Source organism: Periophthalmus magnuspinnatus, chromosome 17 (genome assembly GCF_009829125.3).
Source record: "Periophthalmus magnuspinnatus isolate fPerMag1 chromosome 17, fPerMag1.2.pri, whole genome shotgun sequence".
Classification (NCBI taxonomy): domain Eukaryota; kingdom Metazoa; phylum Chordata; class Actinopteri; order Gobiiformes; family Gobiidae; genus Periophthalmus; species Periophthalmus magnuspinnatus.
The window spans coordinates 12,713,223-12,736,826 of record NC_047142.1 but is presented as its reverse complement, the minus strand read 5'-3'; the positions used below and the strand labels follow the sequence as shown (position 1 = coordinate 12,736,826).

The 23,604-nt window shown below is 41.7% G+C and overlaps 1 protein-coding gene across 1 annotated transcript in view; it reads right to left on the bottom strand.

Annotated features, from left to right (window-relative positions):
• The window catches only part of adcy8 (adenylate cyclase 8 (brain)), an 84,302-nt gene extending 81,110 nt beyond the window's left edge, over window positions 1-3,192 (bottom strand). Inside the window, exon 1 of the mRNA XM_055228236.1 lies at window positions 2,953-3,192. Within this exon, the coding sequence (XP_055084211.1) occupies window positions 2,953-3,192 (240 nt within the window). The remainder of the gene's footprint in view (window positions 1-2,952) is intronic.
• Window positions 3,193-23,604: the final 20,412 nt, after the last annotated feature.

Here is a 23,604-nt window from a genome sequence, read left to right as displayed (position 1 = left end):
GTTCTCACCTTGGAATTAAAAAAAGATGCACGTTCACATGAGTCTGTTCACACCATAGCCTAAAGCATGTGACTTTACCTGTATTTAGTCTTAACGCTGCGATATCAGATTCCCTCACATCCTCGTCTGCCCTCTCTGTCGTCAAAGTGCATTTAATATTGTGAACAAATTAATCCCATTGTGCCACTTTGGCTCATTAAAAAAGTGAGTTGCCTGTAATTTAGATTCAGAACTGCTGCTCTGCATGGGAGGCTTGGGAGCAGGCTCAACTATCCTCAGAGAAGGGGGAGAGTGGAGTGTGAAAGTGGAGGAGCAGAGGGGATGAGATGTAGCCAATGGTTCAATAAAATGTGGGCTCAATTCATCATTTATATTATTCAAGAACTTAAATATGAAGGTATAACTCCAGTCTAGTTACTGGATTAAAGAAAACTGTTGGTGGAACGTTGCTAGATCCTGTTCTGGTTAAAATTAAGCCCTGTCTACACCCAAATCAAATCAACCCTGAGTCATAAAAGTCCATGCACCAGTGTCCACTCTCCAGGGGACATCTCTCTTTGTCTCCCTTTCTTCACTGCAGTCTGTAGCTCCAGGCTCTAAGTTTGTCCATTTAATAATCTCTTCACTGTACTCACTCATCTGTCTGTGTTTGATCAGGTCCCTCCGGTTCAAATCATTAAAAGAGACAACCTTTACTTTGGTTCACTTTGGTTTTATTTATGGCTACAACTAATTACAGCCACATTTTTCAAAATTTTCTATCAATGATCAAAGCGTGAAAAAGTACATTTGAATTTAAGTGGAACTAAACACGAATTTCTTTCACATTATTTGCTACTAAATTCTCTCTACTGCAATTTCAAGTACTATGTGACATCACGCAACACTGTCTTGATTACAGCCAGGAGTTTGTATACACCCAGAGTTCTTTCTACTGCCCTCTGTCTCAGTTTACTATGTTCAATTTATAATGTTGCAATGTCTGATGCAATGTCCATTTGCAGTGTTAAAAGACAGTACAATCCTAACGAGTGTAATCTGCAGCACATTTTTTATGTCCACTATGCTTTTTTTTCTGCCTCTGTTCTGTGGTGGTCTCTTGTCCAGCCAGAACCACACACTTTGACAAATGTTAGAAAGACAAATGGGTCTGGAGCCGTACCCTGTCTCGCCAATTCCAGGTGGATTAACTATTCAGAGAAACCCATGGTCCACTGTGTCAAAACAAACATGGCAGCTTATACTGGGGGGTCAAAACAACACAGAGGACTGAGAAACAGAGAAGGTTTTGTCAGAATCAATGAACGAAACACTAAACTCTTATTTATCTCAAGTAAAAGAATTGATACCTTACTCTGAATGATATGATAATCTTGGAGAGGAGAGGCGCATGGCAGTGGTTTGAACGTCCCACGTTGGGACGGAGGTTTGTCACGCTTAATGGTTTGATTCCAGACCTTTCTGGATCTGAACAGGATGTAGAAGGGACTGGCTGCTCAGGCAATGAAGTCTTTGCTCTGTGGTAGAGGCAGCTCAGTGGATGCCCTCCGTGCTCCGCTGGATACAAGACACCATCGGACTGACAGGTGCACTCAGATACACATTCTGACAGGCGCACACAGACATACATTCTCTTTAGCTTCATCCATGAGACAGATACAGCCCACAACATGATGCTCCCCCACACAAGGCAAACACAAGCAGGCTCCAGATGCTCCACACCCATGTCAATACCAAGAAAAAATAAATATATTTGTTACACAATAGAATGCCTGATCTTGTCAGATTTCAGAAGCTAAGCAGGGTTGGGTCTGGGTAGTATGTGGATGGGAGACCACTGATAATATCAGGTGCCACAGAGGAATGCCAGGGGCAATAACCATTGTTATGTTCTTAGGCAAGACACTTCACCCACATTGCCTAGTATGAATGTGGTGTGTGTGAGTGTTGGTGGTGGTTGTGAGGGCAGATGATGCAGTTTGGCAGCCTCTCTGTCACTCTGTTCCAGGGCGGCTGTGGCTACAAGAGTAGCTTACCACTACTGAGTAGAAGTGAATGAATAAAGCACTTTGAGATGAGCTATTATGGTATCCAGAATAGAGAATAAAGACTATAAAGGTAAGACGTTATTTATAACCTTGACATGTTTCTACGGTAACTTAACAAACAAACAACAAAATAACTTTACAGAGTGGCAGCTGTTCAATAGGAGGCGCAAGTGCACCACACTCCCAAACCTAACTTAGATAAAAATGCATTTGTTATTTTGTTTCAAACTGAACGTGTATCTTCATATACATATATTTATAATGTTAAATGTGGTCATATTATTTTATTTGATTCACCTGTTTGCTCTTTGAGTGCGCTGGGATGGTGTGCACTGAATGGAGTTCTATTAGACAGCCCGAAGTTTTGAGAAAATTTGATGCCCAATCCAGTGCTTCTACCCAGTACTTTACATTACAGCTGTGACGTACGTTTCTGGGGCTCAGACAGGAGCACACTCGAGTTAAGTGATTGGGCTTCATAAATGTATAGCAGACATCGGACCTATCAGGATTCTGTACTAGTGCTGATATAGATTTAAAAAATAATAATAATAACAAAAAAAGAAAAAAACGTAGAACCTTTTATTTAACAAATTATGTTAATAAATTTATATTTAAATTTTTTTATTTTAGTATTGATTCCAATCTCCAGTCATCTTTTTCTTCTTCTTTTATTTTATTTAATTTATTTTTTTACAATTCTAATATCAACACTTAGTAAGTGTTCAAACAAGTTTCTAATTCTGATTTGATTTTAGAAAATCCCAGCCTGGACAATTTCAGTCCTCTCTCAAGTGTGTACACTCCTGGTGTTGTCTACAAAATGCACTTGGAACAGAATCAAACTCTTTGAACATAAACCCCACATCTAATACAACCAATCACAATACTCCACCCCTCTCACCTTGGTCCCTCCGTTGTTATGGCTGAGCGAAGCACGACCTCCAGACTCCTTCCTCTGGCCCTCCTCCGGCCCGTACTCCTCTTCGTCGCGGCTGCTGTGCTCGTGGATGAAGCGCTGCTCGGTGATGTGCCGTACCGCATTCTGCCACAGGAGGCGCTTGGCCCGCCCGGAGCTGGGGGTTTTGTTAATGGTGTAGAGCTCCTCGCTGGCCCCTGAGCAACGCACCTCCGACAGCTCCATGGCCTGGTCTGAGTGTCCTCCAGCTAAAGAGGCAGCATTCTCTGGGGCTTACATGAGGGAGAGAGGACAGTGCGTGACAGCGAGCTACTCCTCCCTGTGGCTGATAGGACTAAGCTTCTACTACTACTACTACTACTACTACTATGTCCACAGTTGGGCCAGAAATTGTTATACTTTTTACTTATAGTATGCTAAATATGTTAAACGTGCAACAGCAAACAACTCTTAGATTACAACTTCTAATTTCTGCTAAGATAACTTACATATATTGTTAAATATGGTTAAAATGTTCACTGTATTGTGCTTGGATACTTAAAAGTAACCCCGATGTAACCATGGTGCTCTGAGTAAAACCTATTTACAGTCATTTAACCTCTGCAAATCACTTGCACTAGTCAGTTGCAATTTACTTTCTACCTAAACCTACAAGAACCTAAAGGAGGGACTACTAGACTATATTTAACTCCTAGCGCTTTGGTTCTGCGGTTTTTACATTGCAAAGCTGTCCGCTCATCCACTTTTGAGCACCAGCGAGATGAATGTAGGTCTATGCACGGTCTTTCCTGCATGTCCCAAACATTTGCATCTTACTGTTCCTCAGCTCCGTAACATCTGCTAACTGTCACCAAAAACACCCCAACCCAAACAGCTCAAATTCTACGTGTTTTAACCTTCAATTTCTGCAAAATTATGTCACTCCTTCATCAAATTTCCACAGATACCTGTGCACAAACACCACCTTCACCAAAACACCATGCCAAAGTCTGTCAGAGCAACTCAATCCCTGCGTTTTTGTTACAATTTTAACAAAATTAAGTTACTTCTACTTAAAAATTCCTGCTACTCAATGTTAGTAGTACACGTTACTATTTTGACACAATATGTTACACTAGCTACAGGATATTTTCAGACTACATTCTCTTATATTTGCATACAAAAGCAGCATATAGCTTCCCCCCCGGGCCTCGTTTACGCATCAAAGCCACAGAGCTGCAAGCCAAACCGCTATCAACAGGATCACTGCAGTCGCTACGGCCAGTGGAGACGGAGCAGGAGCGCTGGAGAACGCTTATGTCCCCGCCAATGTCATCAATGTTAGGCGCATGTCCTCTGCACCGCGCGCGCTAGGGCAGGGCACCTCCTCTCCGCGCTACTCATGTTTTGACACTATACAGAAGCGCAGGTGCATTAATTTGCTAATAAATTAATAGAAGCTAGAGGGGAATGAACTTGAACCATGGCTATTCTGGGTTATTCTTGGATAACAGCGCGTAAACAGGTGAGGTTAATGTATGTTTCAGGGTATGGCAAAGCAGTTGAAACACACTGATTGCGTTAAATGAAATACTTGATGATTACATGGATAAGGGCTAAACCAACACTAGATGCATGACAGGAGGCAACATGTCCAGCTGTTTAACCAACGTCTTCCGCAGAGCTCCACAACAATCCGTGAGTCAAATTGCCAGTTTTGGGGGGTTTTTCTTCTTATTTTTGAGTTTGTTTGTTTTTTTAGAACGAGTCTCTTCCACCTTTAACGCATCCACAACCAGCCAGCGCCGTGCCACGAGGAGCAGCACCAAGGCGTCCCTCCCCGTCTCCAGACCTCTCCTCCACGCTGCGGTTTATCCAACACGGCGAAAACACGCGCGTCACAGGCGACAAACGTGCCACCGCCGCGCCAAAAGCCAGTGTGCTCCTACAGTCCTCCGCATGCGGCAGGACGCGGCCAAAAAAATTGAACCAAAAAAGACCGCGCTGCGCCAAAGTATCCCGCCGCGCGCGTCTTTTCCCACCCCGTGCCTCGGTAGTGTCCTGTCCTTTGTATTCCGCTCTGTCCTCGACGCGTGGAAGAAGAAGAGTGATGAGCTTCTGAGAGGCGCGAGTCAGCTGCCGGCGCCCTGACGTCACTCCCGCGCGCGTGTACGTCTCGGTGTGTGCGTCTTATCAGTGCGTCTCCGCGTGTGTGTGTGTGTGTGTGTGTGTGTGTATGTCTGTGTGTGTCTCGGCCCACGCGTTTCTTATGCGGCGTCTTGTTATAGGGCACTGTCTGCGCTGCACTGATGGAATTTACAGGAGGAGACGTGGGAGTAGCGCCATTAAGCGGGACTGAAGAAAAGCAGAGTCTGTGGAGCCAGATTTGGTCCAAGTCCAACAAGACCAACACCAATCCAAGACTCAAGTGGAGACTAAACTTGAGACAGGATTCAACCAGGGCTTAACCTTGAGCCAAAGTCAAAGCGAAAGCGAAGAGTAAATGGCAAATCTAATGGATGAGATAAGATTCATTGGGCTAAAGGTGCACTATGTCACTTTTATGATAGGAGGGGGGGCGCCACCTACTTGTCTTCATGAAAACGTTAGGCTATTTCCTTACCCAGCATGTTCCACAGTATGGCATTAAAACTTGTGTCTGTCCATCTGTCTTTTATTCAATTAGGGTTTTATTTAAAGGTTACAGTGCACCTTTAAGGGCCTATATTATTATGTTATGCTGTTTCGTTCTTGGGGATTTGTTGTTTCATTCACACATGTTTAACACACACACTCTGCATATTTAGGCTGAGTTTTTCTCCCAAACACTCGGTTCCACCTTGTGATGTAATAATGTGGTAATACAGGAAGTGCTCCACTGTGTTTTTAAACTTCACACACCTTCACTTGAATCATTCAGCTCTGGATTTTCTCATCTCTACAAAACAAAATGTAAAAGGTAGCGCTCAACTTGAAAACTACAGCTTCATGACATCACAAGGTGGAACAGAGAGATACTAAGTGTGAGTGAAACAAAACACAACTCCAGGTCTGTTTTTGAAGAGGTAATAACATTCTAACATGGCTTAAAGCTCACAAGAGTCAATTTTGCATAATATAGGGCCTTTAAGGATATAAACCAGTCAATCCAGGCAAGGTTCCAGGCCCTAATGAACGAGAGTGTGACCTCACATTAAACTGGGATTATGGGATCCAAAATTGTAATCCTCCAAATGTGTTTTAGTCTTCTGTGTGAAAACAGATGAATTATGTGAAGTGGACTGGAGAGGTTAAAATAATACTTTCATTCTTCTTGTATTAAAGGTGTACTGTAACTTTTCTGGAAGAAGACATGCCTGTGTGTATAATATTACTACTTGTCTGGAATGTTCCACAGTATGGCTTTAGACTTATCTATCTCCATGGAAAGAAGCAGGCGACCAGGCCAAGTTACAGGTAGTCTGTTTCCAAGCAATAAAAACATGTGTTGAATAGATGCAAGATAGAACAATTTAATGCCATATAGTGGAACATGCAAGGAGGTGGAGCAGAGTGGTAGAACTTACAGCAGGAGGTGGAGCAGAGTGGTAGAACGTAAGAGGTGGAGCAGAGTGGTTGAACATACAGTAGGAGGTGGAGCAGAGTGGTAGAACTTACAGCAGGAGGTGGAGCAGAGTGGTAGAACGTAAGAGGTGGAGCAGAGTGGTTGAACATACAGTAGGAGGTGGAGCAGAGTGGTAGAACTTACAGCAGGAGGTGGAGCAGAGTGATAGAACTTACAGCAGGAGGTGGAGCAGAGTGGTAGAACATAAGAGGTGGAACAGAGTGGTTGAACATACAGTAGGAGGTGGAGCAGAGTGGTAGAACATACAGTAGGAGGTGGAGCAGAGTGGTGGAGGTGGAGGAGAGTGGTAGAGCATACAGTAGGTGTTGGGGGAGAGTGGTTGAACATACAGCAGGAGGTGGAGCAGAGTGATAGAACATAGGAGATGCTGAAGAGCGGTAAAACTTAGAAGGTGGAGCAGTGGTAGAATTTATGTGGTGCTGCAGAGTGGTAGAAATTATAAGGTGGAGCAGAGTGGTAAAACTTTATAGGAGGTGCTGCAGAGTGGTAGACTTTGGGGGGGGCAGAGTGCTAGAACTTTATAGTAGGTGGAGGAGAGTGGTAGAACTCAGAAGGTAGGGCAAAGTAGTAGAAGGGTTGAGGCGGTGGAGCAGAGATTGTGGTGATTGTAGGTGTAGGTGGTTTGAAGTTTCTGTGAAGGACCTGCAGTAGGGGAGATGATAAGTGAGGGTGGGGCTGTACTGTGGAGATAGTGGTGATGAGACATGGCAGTGAAAGGTGGAGCTGAGCAGGTGGTTCTTCTGACAATGTATGGTGATGGAGCAGTGGTTTGATGTCAACGGGAAGAAGCTGCCGTAGAAAGCAGGAGGAGATGTGGAGGTGAAAAGGTGGTGCTAAGCTGTGGAGCTGGTAATGATCAGATGTGATGATGGTGAGGGATGAGGGTGGTGCAAAGTGGTTCATGAGCAGAGGAAATGATGTAGAGTGGTAGAGCTTAGGAGGCGAAGCAGAGTGGTAGAGGAGGGGGAGCAGGTGGTAGAACTCAAGAGATGGTGCATAGTGGTAGGACTTACGAGATGGAGCAAAATGGGAGAGGAGGTGGAGCAGGGTGGTAGAACTTAGGAGGTGGAAGGCTGTAGAACGATGAGATGAGATATAGTGGTGCATGGAAACAGTGCACATATGAGCTCGGGAGGTGCTTCTTGTGTTTCTGGTTGGTGGTGATGTGTAGGTGGTTTAAAGTTTGTAGGTGGAGCTGCAGTAGATGGTGAGATGGTAGTGAGATACTGTGATGGATGATTCTTAGCAGATATGAGCTTGGGAGGTGCTTCTTCTGGAGGTGGTAGTGCTGTGGAGGTGGTTTGAAGTCTGTGTGAAGAAGCTGCAGTAGAAGGACGGTGGAGATACAGAAGTGAAATGGTGGTGATGAGATGTATTGATAGATGTTCTTTGCAGAGATGAGTTAGGGAGGTGCTTCTTCTGGAGGCGGAAAGGAGAATATGCAGCAGAAGGTGAGAAGGTGATGGTGATAAGATGACATGACTGAGGGTAGCGGTGCAAATATGAGCTTGGGAGGTGGTTCTTCTGGAGATTGTTGGCGATGCTTTGGAGGTAGTTTGAAGTCGATGGGTGGAGCTGCATCAGAAGATGAGATGTTGTAATGAGATGCAGTGGTGGATGGTGGGTGTAGACATGAGCTGGGAAGATGCTTCTTCTAGAGGTGGTTTGAAGTCTGTGGGAGAAGCTGCAGTAGATGGTGAGAAGGTGATGTGATGGTGTGATGGATGATCTTTGCAGACATGAGCTTGGGACATGGTTCTTCTGGAGATTGTTGGTGCCCCTGTGGAGGTAGATGGTGGGCAATGGTGGATGGTGAGTGAAGACATGAGCTGGGAAGGTGTTTTGAAGTCTGTGGGAGAAGCTGCAGTAGATGGTGAGATGGTGACGAGATGGTGTGATGGATGATCTTTGCAGACATGAGCTCGAGAGGTGGATCTTCTGGTTCTTCTGGTGGTGCGATGAGATACTGTGGTGGACAGTAACAGTGCAGAGATGGTGCTGGGTAGGTGGTCCATCTGGAGGTGGTTTGAAGTCTGTGGGCAGGAGAAGCAGGAGAAGATGAGATGTTGTGATGAGATACTGCGATGTCTTTAGATGGTGTGGGTGCTTCATGTGGAGGTGGTTTGAAGTCTGTGCGAGAAGCTGCAATAGATGGAACACTTTGACTCATGTTTCGCTCAGGGCCAATGGAGTCCGCCTCATTTTTGTTTGGCTATTTTTACCTCGTCTGCTTCGGTGCACATCTCCATCTCTCCTCTCTTCTTTCTCCTCTTCTCTCCTTTCCTTTTTCTCCTTTCTTCTCTTTACTCTTGTCTCCTCTCCTCTCTTCTCTCTTCTCCTTTTTGCTCCTCTCATCTCTCCTATTCGCCTCTTCTCTTCTGTCTTTTCTCTCCGCCTCTCTCCTTCCCTCTTCTATCTCTTCTCTCTTCCCTCCTCTCTTGTCTCCTCTCTCCTTTCCTCCCTTCTCTCCCCTTCTCCATTCTCTTTCTCTCCTCTTCTCTCTGCTCTCCTCCCCTCTCCTTTTTCTCTCCTCTTCTCTCTCCTCTCTTCTCTCCTCTCTCATCTCCTCTCTCCTCCTTTCTCATCTTTTGTCTCCTCCACTTCTCTCCTCTCGTTTCATCTTCTCTCTGCTCTACTCTCTCCTACCTCCTCTTCTCTTCTCTTCCCTCTCCTCTCTCCTCTTCTTCCCTCTCCTCTCTCCTCTTCTCTTCTCTCTCCTCTTCTTCCCTCTCCTCTCTCCTCTTCTCTCCTTTCCTCTCCTCTCTCTTCTTCTTCCCTCTCCTCTCCTTTCCTCTTCTCTTCCCTCTCCTCTCTCCTCTTCTTCCCTCTCCTCTCGTCTCTCCTCTTCTCTTCTCTCTCCTCTTCTTCCCTTTCCTCTCTCCTCTTCTCTCCTTTCCTCTCCTCTCTTCTCTTCTTCCCTCTCCTCTCCTATCTCCTCTCCTCTTCTCTTCTCTTCCCTCTCCTTTCTCCTCTTCTCTTCTCTTCCCTCTCCTTTCTCCTCTTCTCTTCTCTCCTCTCTCCTCTTCTTCCCTCTCCTCTCGTCTCTCCTCTTCTCTTCTCTCTCCTCTTCTTCCCTTTCCTCTCTCCTCTTCTCTCCTTTCCTCTCCTCTCTTCTCTTCTTCCCTCTCCTCTCCTATCTCCTCTCCTCTTCTCTTCTCTTCCCTCTCCTTTCTCCTCTTCTCTTCTCTTCTCTTCTCTTCTCTTCTCTCTCCTCTTCTTCCCTCTCCTCTCTCCTCTTCTCTCCTCTCTCCTCTTCTCTTCTCTTCCCTCTCCTCTTCTCTCCTCTCCTCTCCTCTCTCCTCTTCTTCCCTCTCCTCTCCTCTCTCCTCCTCTCTCTTCTCCTCTCTCATTACCTTTCCTCTTCTCTTCCCTCTCCTCCTCTCTCCTCTCTTCTCTTCTCTCTTTTCACTTTCTACTCACCCTCCACTCATTCACAGTCATTTGGATGATCATTAGTTGACATAGGGGCTGCATGAGAAATGGCTAATATGCTAACTGACTCACTCTGCTAACGGTCAAATTCAGTTCGATTAATGATGGACTAGAAGAAGAAGAAGAAGAAGAAGAAGAAGAGTGAAGAATTGTGATAGTGAAAATAGCTACAGCTTCAAATAGTATAAATGTATAAAGGTTTGGGTTTGATGGTTGTGGAGCCGAAAAAACTAATTTTTTAAAGAGGAATAAAAAATGATGTAACCCTTTTCCATTAAACTGTTTGATGTTGGTCCAAAGTTAAAGGGCCTATACCCGATTCTCTCTCATGTATTTGAGCAAAATCTCTCTTGCCTCAGTACAGATATATTGTATAAGCAGCTCTTGGGGTCAAAATAACTTAGGTGTGTGCTGTCAGCATCTAATTATAAAGCGTGCTGTTGTCCAATGATCAGGAAGTGCGTGTTGTTATTAGCGTTACTGTGACGGTGAAACTCTACCCAGGTCTCCAAGAGGTGTGAAAAGCGTTTATAAACTCATCATGGTGAATAATTAGGATGCTCAGAATGTATAAGGTAAGTGAGGAATAACTTTGGACGACTGCAAACTGTTTAAAAAGAACTAGTCCCATGTTCCATTCTATCATGTTATAACATTGTTCCCTCATCAAAAACATGCCTGAAGAGGATTTAGATGTCATTCATTCATGTTTTTAAGCATTTTAGCGATCACTCCCGGTCCGTTTTCAAACCCTCCTTATGGTTAGCAGTAAGATTCTGTGCAAGACTCCGCCCACAAGTCTACATCATCCATGCTCCCTCATGACAATTGTCCATAAATATGCAAAAACATGATACAAAACTGTACACAACAACTTGACAAACCTGATGTGATGTGCAGTAGTTTCATTAGCGAGGTGACAGTGACAGCGCTCTGAAGGGGGGGGGGGGGGGGGGGGGGTGACTCACTTGGAGAGCAAAATGAAGGGGGACTCAGAACATCAAAAATAAAAGTGAAACTAAACATGTTAATATGTTGTTTTAGGCAAATATAGCATTTTCAAAACAATAAAAGGTAACATAGTGATCTAAATATGTTATGTGTTAGCAGTTAATACCACAGAAGTAAAATAACCCCAGTTTTCCTGTATTGTCCTGCATTTGAGGCTTATTCAGAAAATGTCTCTGTACTTTCTTTAGTTTCATGTGGGTGCTTTTAACATTGGAACGTGCCTGTGACATTCTCAAACCATATATATGCACTGGAACCTAATTCGTTTTTTGAATATCATTGACCAATATGTCAATGGTTCAAGTGTTTAACAATCAACAAAAATAGAGATCTTGCGCAGTGAGATTTTACCCTCTTTCTTTACATTTGGCGCAGATATAAAAGGGTTTAAATGACTACATTTTTACCATGGAGCAGGCACTTAGCCATACTGTCACTCAAACCTGTTGCTAACGCTAGCGGGAAAGATGGTGCCTGATTTGTCTGTTATTAATGTTTATATCTCGCATCATAGACAAAATAGCGAAATAAAAACAGCAGGATCATGTAGAGTGGGTTAATACGAACATTTTAAAACCAAAATAACAAGGCTCACTGCAGCAGTTACAGAGAGAGGGGACGATTTTTCAATGTAAAGTGAAATGGAGCCAGAAACGCGCCCATGATCACTTCCTATTGGGAATGCAGAGGTTAGCAGGTTAGCTATGTTCATTTATATATACAGTCTATGGTGGGATTCACACTGCATAATTTGTGTTTAAAGCATACAGGTTGTTTAATGCTTTTAGGCGTACGATGAAAATGATTTAATCTGATCGTTTTTATAACTCTATCATCACTCGTCTTGTGAAAATTCTGTACATATGCATAGTCTGTCTCTCATTTTAATGTCCAACCTTCACCACCACACAGCCTCAGTATTTTGTTCAAGCATTTTGCAAAAACATGTACAAAGGTCTGTGTTATTATTGGTTAAAAATACATTTAAAAGCATGCATTCTTACTTAGAGCGGGGTCTCCTCTCCATAGCTCTGACCTGTGACTTGGCCTGGCGGTGTCACCTTCTTGTCATCACAGAGATTGATCAAACAGTTTTTAATCACTTATTTCCTTATTGACTATCAACTCTTGTTTTCACCACCACTATTACATGCTCACTGCTCTGCACTTAATTTGTTTTCCAATTTTATTTTCTTAATCAGTGATACGCGTAGGATCTAGTAGTGTTGCGTAGATATTTTGATACAAATTTTTAAAAAAATCTGTGGCTCGCTAGCTTTATCTGCACAGAAATCAGCGGACTTGTTTCTTTTATTAAGTCATTTTAGATCAATCAACTTAAAATGTGCAAATTATAACATAAAGATCCACGGGTGTCATAGATTATAACTATATAGCGGGCACAAGCACCATAGATCGCCTTGAATAAATATATCCAGTAGTGTACACCTGCAGGTCCACGTACCCCTGGTTGGGAAACACGGCCATAGACCAGAGCAGAGTGTGAAATGCTAAAAGCTCACAGCGTCTGAGCGCCTCTTCCTGTAAGGCCAGGGCACAAATGTGGGGTTGTTTTTGGAAACCTTCTAAATTTACCTTCTGACAAACACTGAACCTGCCCTCACCGGGAAGTGCAGTCTCCCTGGAGCAGAGCGCGATGGGCCAGACACTGTGGCTCCTGAGCACTCACAACTCTCAGGAACCTTTTGCCCATCCTGCTACCTTTTAGTACCTGTCCCACTGCACATTCACACTGTAGCTCCTGCTCAAGGTGCAGTTAGACCGGGGACCTTTTGGTGACATGCACAAACACATGTACAACACTGGTTTTGGTCGTGACATTTTTCATTCATTCTCAGACTTATACAAATTAAACTGGTCCACAACTGAACTAAAATTACTTGTTCTCACTTCCTCGATATTTTTTTAATTTTTTTTTTATTTAATCAGAAGGTGCTAATTATAATTCTGAGTAACTGTGGTAATAATTGTTCAGGTAATTCTGTTTTTATGTGCATGGTTTACACTGTTCAGTAAATAAATAAATAAATAAATAAATAAATAAATAAATAAATAAATAAATAAATAAATAAATAAATAAATAAATAAATAAATAAATAAATAAATAAATAAATAAATAAAAATAATAAATAAATAAATAAATAAATAAAAAACTGTTAATCAAGCCATGGTCAACAAAGAAATTACTTTGAAATTTAGAGGAAACCTGGAAAGGAAAAAAAAAAAAAAAAGAATGAACAGCTGAAAGGGTTTTTGTGTAAAGGTACTCCAAATCAAGAATCCTGGATCACACCACAGTCAGAAAGAGTAAAGACACCAAAATTATTGACGTTTTAAAAGTAAAAGTAAAAATACAGGAAGCAGCACTGACTTCTTAAACTGAATCCCTTTACTCATGTCGTAGAAACGTAGAAAAATCCATCCAAAATACACAAAATTTACGCACAAGGAAGGTGCAGTTTAAATATTCACTTAACAACATAAAGCAGTTTTCATCTATTTTTATTTGTATAATCATAACTATTACACATTATAGACATTCAATTTAGACATGTTGCCCCGTGTTAACATTATGGTTGCTAGGTGACAGTTATGACTTTTCCTCTACATATAACAAAAGAAGCAATTTAAATGTGTCAACTGGACAAATCGTTGTAGGAGTCAAGATGTAAACAGCTATTGTCTCCAGTTTCAGCCTTAATGACCCTTTTCAACCTGTGGTGGCCCCTGACTGTTCTCTTTGTTCTTGTTTGTTTTGGGTCTGAGGATAAAGTTGTAAAATTCGTATTTTGCTATGGATCAGACCTGGATGAATGAGGGATTACACAGACATTTCCTGAACGTATGTCACATCTGCTGTCCATGTCCAACCAGGAAATAAAATAATAAACTTCACCAGAATTACAAAAAAAATAATAACGTATGTATTAAGCACAGAATATGACACTATTTGAAAAATCCGTGCGGGTCTCGCTCTGACTCCAGATTGGGGGTTTGTGCCTTGGTGGTAGGAGGTCACAAAGGTCACAGAGGTCAGAGAGCTCAGGTCTAATGAGCCGCAGCCCACACACACACACACACACACACACACACACACACACACACACACACACACACACACACACAGAGGGTTATCTCCGTGAGGGGTCTAACCTGATACGCTCTACAGATCATCTCACACAGAGAGATTTAAGTGCTCTGCAACAGCCTCAGATCAATACACTACATTCAATACCGAAAAGGGAGGATTTATAATGAGGGTATTTCAGATTCCATAAACATGATCTATCTGTGTGCCCTGATACGAAGTAAATATGTTCAAATCACATATTGTTTTTACTGTTAACAATATTGTAACTGTATCTGCGAGCGGCAATGATCCCCCCTCGTCTATGCCGTGCGAAATGGTGAAGGTGCACTTTATGGTTCGCTGTGTGGTGTCTGCATCTAATAATAAAGTATTTTAATGTCCAATATTCAGGTCGTTTGTGTTAGCATGCTAGTTGTTGTTAGCTTTATCATGACACCGAAACGGCTCTGGTCTCTTGCTTTGAGTAATATTTGTATAAGTTTGACTTTCGTTTTTGGCACCGTCAGTCCCCCCTCCCTTTGCTCCCTGTGTCACTCCCCTTTCAGAGCATTATCACGACACAATCAGTGTGCATCCCGTTAATGAAACTACTGCACATCAAATAAGGTTTGTCAAGTTGTTTGTATCATGTTTTTGAATATTTATGGAGAATTGTCCTGTGGGACCGTAGGTGACGTAGGCTTGTGGGCGGAGCATTACACAGAATCTCACAGCTAACCGTAAGGAGATGCTGATAAGGCATGAGAGAGATCCCTAAATTGCTCAAACATGCATGGATGACATCTAAAACCACTTCAGGCATGTTTTCAGTGAGGGGACAATGCTAAAACGTGGTACAAAGCTCAAGAAATCAATATTAAAGGCTCTGTACCTGATTTTTTACAGTCTTACAAACATAATCTTATTCACGGTTTCAGTGCGGTGCCATTTGATGGGACACGTGCACATGAGGCCTGAGTGATTCATGTTGGAGCACTTGTGAATGTGGTGCTGAGACAGTGACGGAGCGTGTTTGACACCAACACGATTCTGCCATACAAACTGTCAGAGCTGCTTCACACTGGAGCCAGAGCAGTGTCTGCCTCACACCACAACAGGACACAACATATCATAACAGGACATACGGTAACCTACCACCAAAATATACCATTATCATATCATCCTCTGCATGTTTTTCACAAATAATCTGTATTTCTACAATAACACATTGAAGTACATCTGTCTGTCACCATGTTTGTTTTGATTGGTTTGGGTAATTAATCTTAATTAACACTACTTAACTTACAATATTCATACTTTAGTAATATATTGTACAGTGTAACAGTACTCTTACTTTGTAAGAGTACTGTTACACTGTTTGTAAGTTGTGGTTCCTCTTCCCACTGTGTGTAAGTCTACAAGTGACGAAAGCTTTATGACAATATGAAATGATTTGAACGTTTGTGTTTCTTGCACTGCTACTTCAGATATGATTTAGTTTGTCTCATTTTTGTGTCTATCCTTTAAATACATTTTGTGCATTTATAAAAAAAAAAAATTATAAAGGTCATATTGAAAAAACTAATTATGCAGGAGCTAAAAGAATAAAGCCGTAACACTTAGATGTAAAAGTCAAAATTTTATGAGAATAAAGTCATAATATTTTGAGATTAAAGTCATAGCCAAAAGAATACGTAATTTTACCATTGTAGGCCAATGATTTAGGGGTCGACTCTGAATCAAAGCAAACACAGACCACAAAACTAGCACTAGTACTTAGATGAGTGAAAAGCTTACATAAATGCTCATAAAGGAGGTCAAACTTTGAAATACTGACGTTTTGCACATCCCATAAGTCTGTAAGTTATTAGACAGAACTGCACTGCACTTTAGCTGCCACCTCTCCACTCATACACATCAGTCACAAACTGTTGAATGAAGTAGGTTACATTTTCTCCCTGTGGAGCGACTGGACTCCTGCTTGGAAAAAGCCTGTGGAGCGTGGCGCTCCCTGGGGCTCACTGGGCACTCACAGGCTATGCCCCGAGCCATAAACAGGTGGAGGAGTCTTAGCGCACACCCATACTCCCCTCAGCATGGCTTCTCTACTTTTTTAAATGAGGGCACTTTTCACAATCACCTTTTAAAGACATGCTCATTGTGGATAATTTCAGCCCTTTGTTATGGGCTTGTGAAGCTGTGCACAAGGGGCAGTTTTACGCTCCGATTATAATGGTTTCAGTCTCTGACCATGAATTCTTTATCTTTCCCCAGTGAGGGTCTGGAGCAGTGCGTACAGCCCGTATCCATGGATGTTCAGGTAGACTGCGTAAAACATGAGTTGCCAGAGCCTGGTTGCGCACGGCTCCACGAGTCTGTAAACAAGTTTAAAAAGTGGTTGAAAGCCCAAAGCCAACGGAACGGGTTAATGATGAAAATTGCAACAAGACGGTACACCTCCTTTTTTTTACTTTACTGAAATACTGTTATTATCCACATCTATCATGCTTTTACAATACTGTGCTTTAAAGTGCTACTGGTAAAACACATCACTATGCCATTCTGTACCTCCAGCTTTCAACCACCACCAATTACACAGTTACACCCACATGGCATGGTGGGTGTCTTGCCCAAGGACACAACAACATCCTTAAAGGACCTGTATGTAGCCTGTGCTCTAGAATAACAACTGAAAATGTGTTACCAGTGCCTTAACCTGCAGATAGAGGACACATACAAGTTTTTCTCATTGCCAGTACTAAATTATAATATAAAAAACTGCATAAGTAGTTTCTGAGATGGCCGTAGTTACCGCCAGCGCCATGGTCCTGTTTGTAGAATACTGTTTGGTGGTTTGAGGTGGACTCATTAGAGATGATTGCAGTTTTAGTTTGAGTCTGATCTCTTAATACGGTTTCACAGCCTACTTCCTGTTTGGACCAGAATAGAAGGTGATTAACGTGGACCTGATCAAATCCAGTGTAGTGCAGTGGGATTTGCTACATACACAGTTATACAGAAGATACATCACATCAGAGGGATTACTTCAGCTGTGATTAAAGAAGAGCTCAACTCAACTGGTTCTCATTTTGAATTAACACAATGACACCAGTTAAAGGGCCCATACTACGCTACGTTCTGATCTGTGTTATAATCACAAACATACCTGGAGTCTTATTTCTTCAAAGGTCTATTCTGTCTTGTATTTGCTTTCTTACTGTTACCGGGTTTGCCCCTCCACAGGTCACAGGCAATAACATCTCCATGGAGACAAGCAGTTGACATATCCTCCACTAGAAAAGTCACATGGTGCACCTTTAAACGGTTGAGTGATATTACACAGTGACAAGCATCAACATGACAAATATTCCTGGCCAAATTATTAAATTATGTCTTTATTACTATTTATTAAACCAGACCTACTGCGCTCGTGTCTGCTGTATAGTTATAATCTATGACACACATGGATCATTATGATATAATTTGGACATTTTAAATCACAAAATCCATCTAAAACAATTTCATAAAAGCAACAAGTCCGCTGTCATCACAACAAAGTGCCACATGCTCTCAGCCCCTCCTATGGACGCTAGTGAGAAGTGATTTTCTTTTCTTTCTTAATTTTTTTTTTTTACCAAAATGACTATGCGATGCTGTTGAATCCTACGCGTATCACTGATTAAGAAAATAAAGTTGGAAAACGAAGTAAGAACAGAGCAGTGGTGGAGAAGTGAAGCGGGAGTTGATCGCCAGTGTGGCATCTTGAAAATAAGCAATTAAACATGTACGAGCCACTCCACAAACAAATGTAAATGAGAAAGGAACTATACCGTGGTTAAAAGCTCTCAAAGTTTATATTAGAATAGGTCTGCTTTAATATATTCAATATGGACAAACATTCCCAAAATGGCACAAATGTAAACATCAAGTTTTGTTTTGTATAATGCTTCATGTTATCATTTAGTTTGTATTAATGTTTCTGTACTTTAACATATACAAAGTTTTCAGAAGTGAAAAGCTTAAATTATTTTCGATAACTTCACCATCCCTTGCCATCTCTTAGGTTTATTGTCCAGGATTTTATTTGGCCGTTTACACAGAGAAGTGTAGTATGAGAGATGAGATAAAAATCATCACATGCATGTACATAGGAGCGTGTCTTGTAGCTCCCTCCAAACAGTCTGCAGCTGTTCCAAGAATAAAACATGCTATACCATTTCCATTTGAACACATAGACTATATCAGTGATTTGACGCAGTGGCATTTCAAGTCCCCCTCTGGCCAGTGCTGCTCCTCACTACATGCTTCAGTGAGCGGGCCCCAGGAGCCTGCAGTGCCACACACACACACATACACACACTGTACACACACACACACCGCTGGGCCCTCCCTCCACTCCTTGGGCCCCTGTCTCACTGAGCCTTGTCTCGCCGGTGCCTCGAGGGCTGTCACACACAGACCAGTGATGAAGTGAAGACTTGATCTCAACATACTGTATGAAGCCTGAGGGCCAGTTTGAGGAGGCTCCTGAAGACATCATCCCTATGTGTGGAATCACAGGGAGCACTCAGAACATACTGTTCAGAGGGACACCAGAGCAGAGTGTAAACCAAAACATGCACCATAGGTCAAGCCCTCCAGCTGAACTAGTCATCACCAAGAGTAGCTCAAGATCTGGAAATGAGTCCAAAGATCAGGCACTGCTTCTGACAGCTTGTCCCAGAGGCACTGGGTCAAAATGCAGAGGATGAATTTCCCTACATGGACAATAAATTGTACCTTAAAAGTAATACATTACACAAAATTGACTCTTGTGAGCTTCATTCACACAGTAACACTTTAGTATTAGTCTCTCTACTTCTCCAAAGCTAAAAATGTTCTGTTCCACCTTGTGATGTCATGAAGTGGTAGTTTTCAAGTTTGCAGCTCCTTTTACCTTTAGTTCAGTAGAGATTGGCAATTTCAGGGCTGACATTATCCAGATGATTCTAGTGAAGGTGTATGGAGTTTAAAAACACAGTGGAGCTCTTCCTGTATTACCACATGACATGGTAATACATGTCATGTGGTAATACACAAACAGCACATGGTCTGTGCCGTTTGTGTGGTCTGAGCTCCTCTCGTTCAACTTTGACTTATTCAGAATACTTGTGGTCAGTGGACCACAGCTGCACTGTGTGCAGTCTGAGCCTGGTCTTAACCTGTACTGCTACGGAGATCAGAGCACACTGTTCAAAGGGACCCTGTTTCATCCTGGTTCAGTCTTGGTTCAGTCCTGGATCAATCCAGGTTTGATCTTGGGTTAGTCAGGGTTTAGCCCTGGTTTCAATCTGGTTTCACCCTGGTTTCACCCTAGGAGTAGTCCTGGTTTAGCCCTGGTTTAGCCTTGGTTTTAGCCCTAGTTTAGCCCTGATTTAGTTCTGATTTAGCCCTGGTTTAGTCCTGGTTTAGCCCTGATTTAGTCCTGGTTTAATCCTAGTTTAGCCCTGGTTTAGTTCTGATTTAGTCCTGGTTTAGTTCTGGTTTAGTCCTGGTTTAGTCCTGGTTTAGCCCTGGTTTAGCCCTGGTTTAGTCCTGGTGTAGCCCTGATTTAGTCCTGATTTAGTCCTAGTTTAGTTCTGGTTTAGCCCTGGTTTAGCCCTGGTTTAGTCCTGGTTTAGCCCTGGTTTAGCCCTGGTTTATTCCTGGTTTATCCCTAGTTTAATCAGGATCTTGTCCTTGGGAGCTGCTTATAAAGTGTGAAATTGTGCTCAGAGGAACATGACAGTTGATTGACAGGACAATGATGGATGGATCATTACCCACAATGCATCTCTCTGGAGACAGAACAGCAGCCAGGCACCCACATTAGAGCAATTGTTGCATGGATGTTTCAAAATATAACTTCATATTAGCTTTTAAAGATGTTATAATGTCTGTTTATCAAGACCACACCCTATACTATTTATTTATTTACTCTAACATCATAGTGTGTGTGTGTGTGTGTGTGTGTGTGTGTGTGTGTGGGTGTACGTGTGGGGGGGTGTGTGTGTGTGTGTGTGTGTGTATGTATATATATATATATATATATATATATATATATATATATATATATATATATATATATATATATATATATATATATATATATATATATATATATATATATATATATATATATATATATATATATATATATATATATATATATATATATTTATATATATATTTATATATATATTTATATATATAAAATTAAATATTTGCTATAGATCAGACCTGGACGAAATTAAATATCTATAAAGTTATATATAATTATATTATTATTATTATTATTATTATTATTATTATTATTATTATTATTATTATTATTATTATTATTATTATTATTATTATTATTATTATTATTATTTATTTATCCCAACTCTAGTGTTTATTTATTTACCCTAACCCTAGAGTATTTATTCATGCATTTTGGGGAGAGTAGATATTAATAAACATTTCTTTAAATATTCCTGAATGTTCCTGAACATGCTAACTCCTTGGTGCAAGCACAACAGCTGAACTGCAAAAACACTTAGTTGCAATGTGCCATAACAAATTGAATCCTGATGCGCTCCACTCCACATGACTTTGATATGTTCTGATACTGCACAAAAAAACAACTACAACAGCCAATGCTTGTTTATTCATGTATTTCTCAAAGCTTAGATATATACCTGCCATAGAAACACGTGACTATGTCGTGTTTTTTTTCCCCACTGGTGTAGATTTATAACTAAAACCATAAACTATGAAGGTGTCAGGAGCAGAGGCCAAACATAAGCTGGAACATCAGCCGTAAATCCACAACACACATTTGTACAGCTCTGTATAGACCTTCATCGCGTGTAAACAGAGCGGCTCCATTCTACAGGCTGCTACTGATCCATACAAACGGCCCGTGCACCTGGAAATAATGTGGTACGAATCAGAAAATGAAAAACAACCAAGTATGTGGAAGTCGAGGGGTTAACAATTTATAATAGAAAAACAAGGCAATCACAAATCCAGGTTTGGGAATAGACCCGATGTATTGGTGGGTTTCAGATGACATCACAACATTGTATAGGTCAATAATATTATATACAGATATACAGCTAAAATTTGTATTGTTAAAATGCAGTTTTCTGTTGTAATACAGTGAGTTCTTGGGTCTAGTCACAAATAGAAATAATCAGGTGCAACATTTGTGCATTTACGTTGGATATTTTATAGCAAAGTACAATGTAATCAATAGGAAATACTGGCTCTTGCCCCCGTCTGCAGTATGACATCATTACATTCAACAATCTGGAAAACTCCGAAAATGTCTAAAAGGTAAATGACCCAAGAATGACTAGACCTAAGAATTTACTGGATTACAACAAATATTTTATCTGTCTCTGTCTGAATTAAATATTATTGACTTACAGCATGTTGTGATGTCATAAGAAACACAGCAATAAGGTGCATCAGGGTCCACTTACTTTACACTATTTTTTTTTTTTTTTCATATGGAGGAAAACATGTAATAATGGATCCCTCTCAGTTCAGTTCATTATAAAACACCCACATCACCTTGAGTTCACCAAGCGTGATACTCGAGAGCTGGGCGCCAAAGTTCCATGAATGAGCAGCACCGATCTCAAGATAAAGAACTCCACAGCTGATCAGATTAAAATGTAAATCAAACTAAAAATCTTTCTACCATGTTATGATGTTGTTCCCTCATCAAAAACATGACTGGAGTGGTTTTAAATGTCATCTATGCATGTTTGAGTAATCTAGTGATCTCTTCCAGGCCCTATTTGAACCCTCCTTATGGTTAGCTGTAAGATTCCCACGCTCAAACGCAACAATTTTCTGCAAATACACAAAAACAAGATACAAAACTGTACACAACTTTGCCTGATGCGATGTGCTGTAGTCATTTGAGGGATGTGAACAATTGTAATGTGATAGCGCTCTGAAGGAGGAGTAACAGAGAGCGAGAGGAGGGGAGACTCAGAGCATCAAAAATGAAAGTGGATCTTGTTAATATGCCACTTTATAGCATTTTCAAAACAATAAAAGGTAACATACCCACCCAAACCACTGATGGACTATGGATAAGTGCACAATCCCACTTGATAGCTGGGGATCCAACTTTACGAAGACACAAATTGGACTTTTACCTGGGCCTGGGCATGAAAAACAGAGCAGTCTACGCAGGGACCCGGAGCTGTGTATGGAAAAAGGGAGAACAATGAGAAAAGAGCATACATAAAGTCCACCATGTGTGCCGTGTGGTACCAGGTAAACACACTCAACAGCTGTCTTAATACAAAGTCACTGCTTATTTTCACAGTTTAAATAAATAGACCTATTTCTCTATTTCTCCTTGTGTAGAACATGGACCCGTAGGAACCAGGGAAGCTCATCAACCTCTGAGGGTCAAAGCACCAGTTGCAGGGCAGAGTCAAAGCTCCAGATAGGCAAAGATGTTAGGCTAACTGTAGACGTTACTCCCTCTGAAGCTCTGTTACTCAAATTAGACTTTAATCTGAGCTTTAATTTTAATGCAGTCTGACCAGAAAGAGCTAAACTGGTGCACTGTGAGCTGATGTGTGCTGTTAAACAAGCCTGCCAGACATCACATCACAATCCAACAGTGACTCTCACTTTTTTGTAGAAAACCAAACACCTAAACAGGACCATGAACGCTTGCATTGTATCACGGGCTCCTGTAAATGTGTTGTCTAAATCCAATTGTACTGTATTGTATTGTATTTTTTCAGACAAACTTAAAACTTTTTGGCTGTGCGTTGTGTCACCATGGTAACTGCTAAACATCCTGCCATACACATACATGTAGAATCCCTCAGCATGATGTCACTGTATCAATAGACAACTCCTTTTTTGAGACGTAGTAGTCCGAGGAGGAGGGGAACACCGCCTGAGGCTGCAGACAGACCTCCGCACTGCTCCTCTGGCTCAGTGGGGCTCTCTGTTTTCACGACACGCTGCTGCTTCTGATCTTTCATTTGTCATGAGTCCAGCGCAGACGTAAGCTACCCTCCATTGACGGCACAGCGGGGAGGAGCTCACAGGGATTGAGCTCAAGTTTTGCGGAGTACATTCACATCAAGCAGAACCGTGGGACATTTTAGCGGGATGTGCTCCATAGGCTGCGTGAGGACAGTGCTGCGGTGTAGAGTCAATGGCACTGCAAACCACTCAGTAACAGGGCTGCCACTTAAAGCTACCAACTGTAATTTGCTCTGTGCACACACGAGTACCCGGCTAGTTCCAATCAGAGGGACAGTCAGACTGACCATTACCTTTTTTAAAACACAGAAACTTCCTCTGGTGAAGTTTTTCTCACATTTGCAAAGCGTTTAACATGTTGCCAATGACGTCCACCTGCAGCTCCCGGGCCACTGCCTCATCTGTCAGGATTTATTGACCTTAGATCAACTTGGAACGGTCTTGTTTCACAGCTAACATGTACTGGTAAATA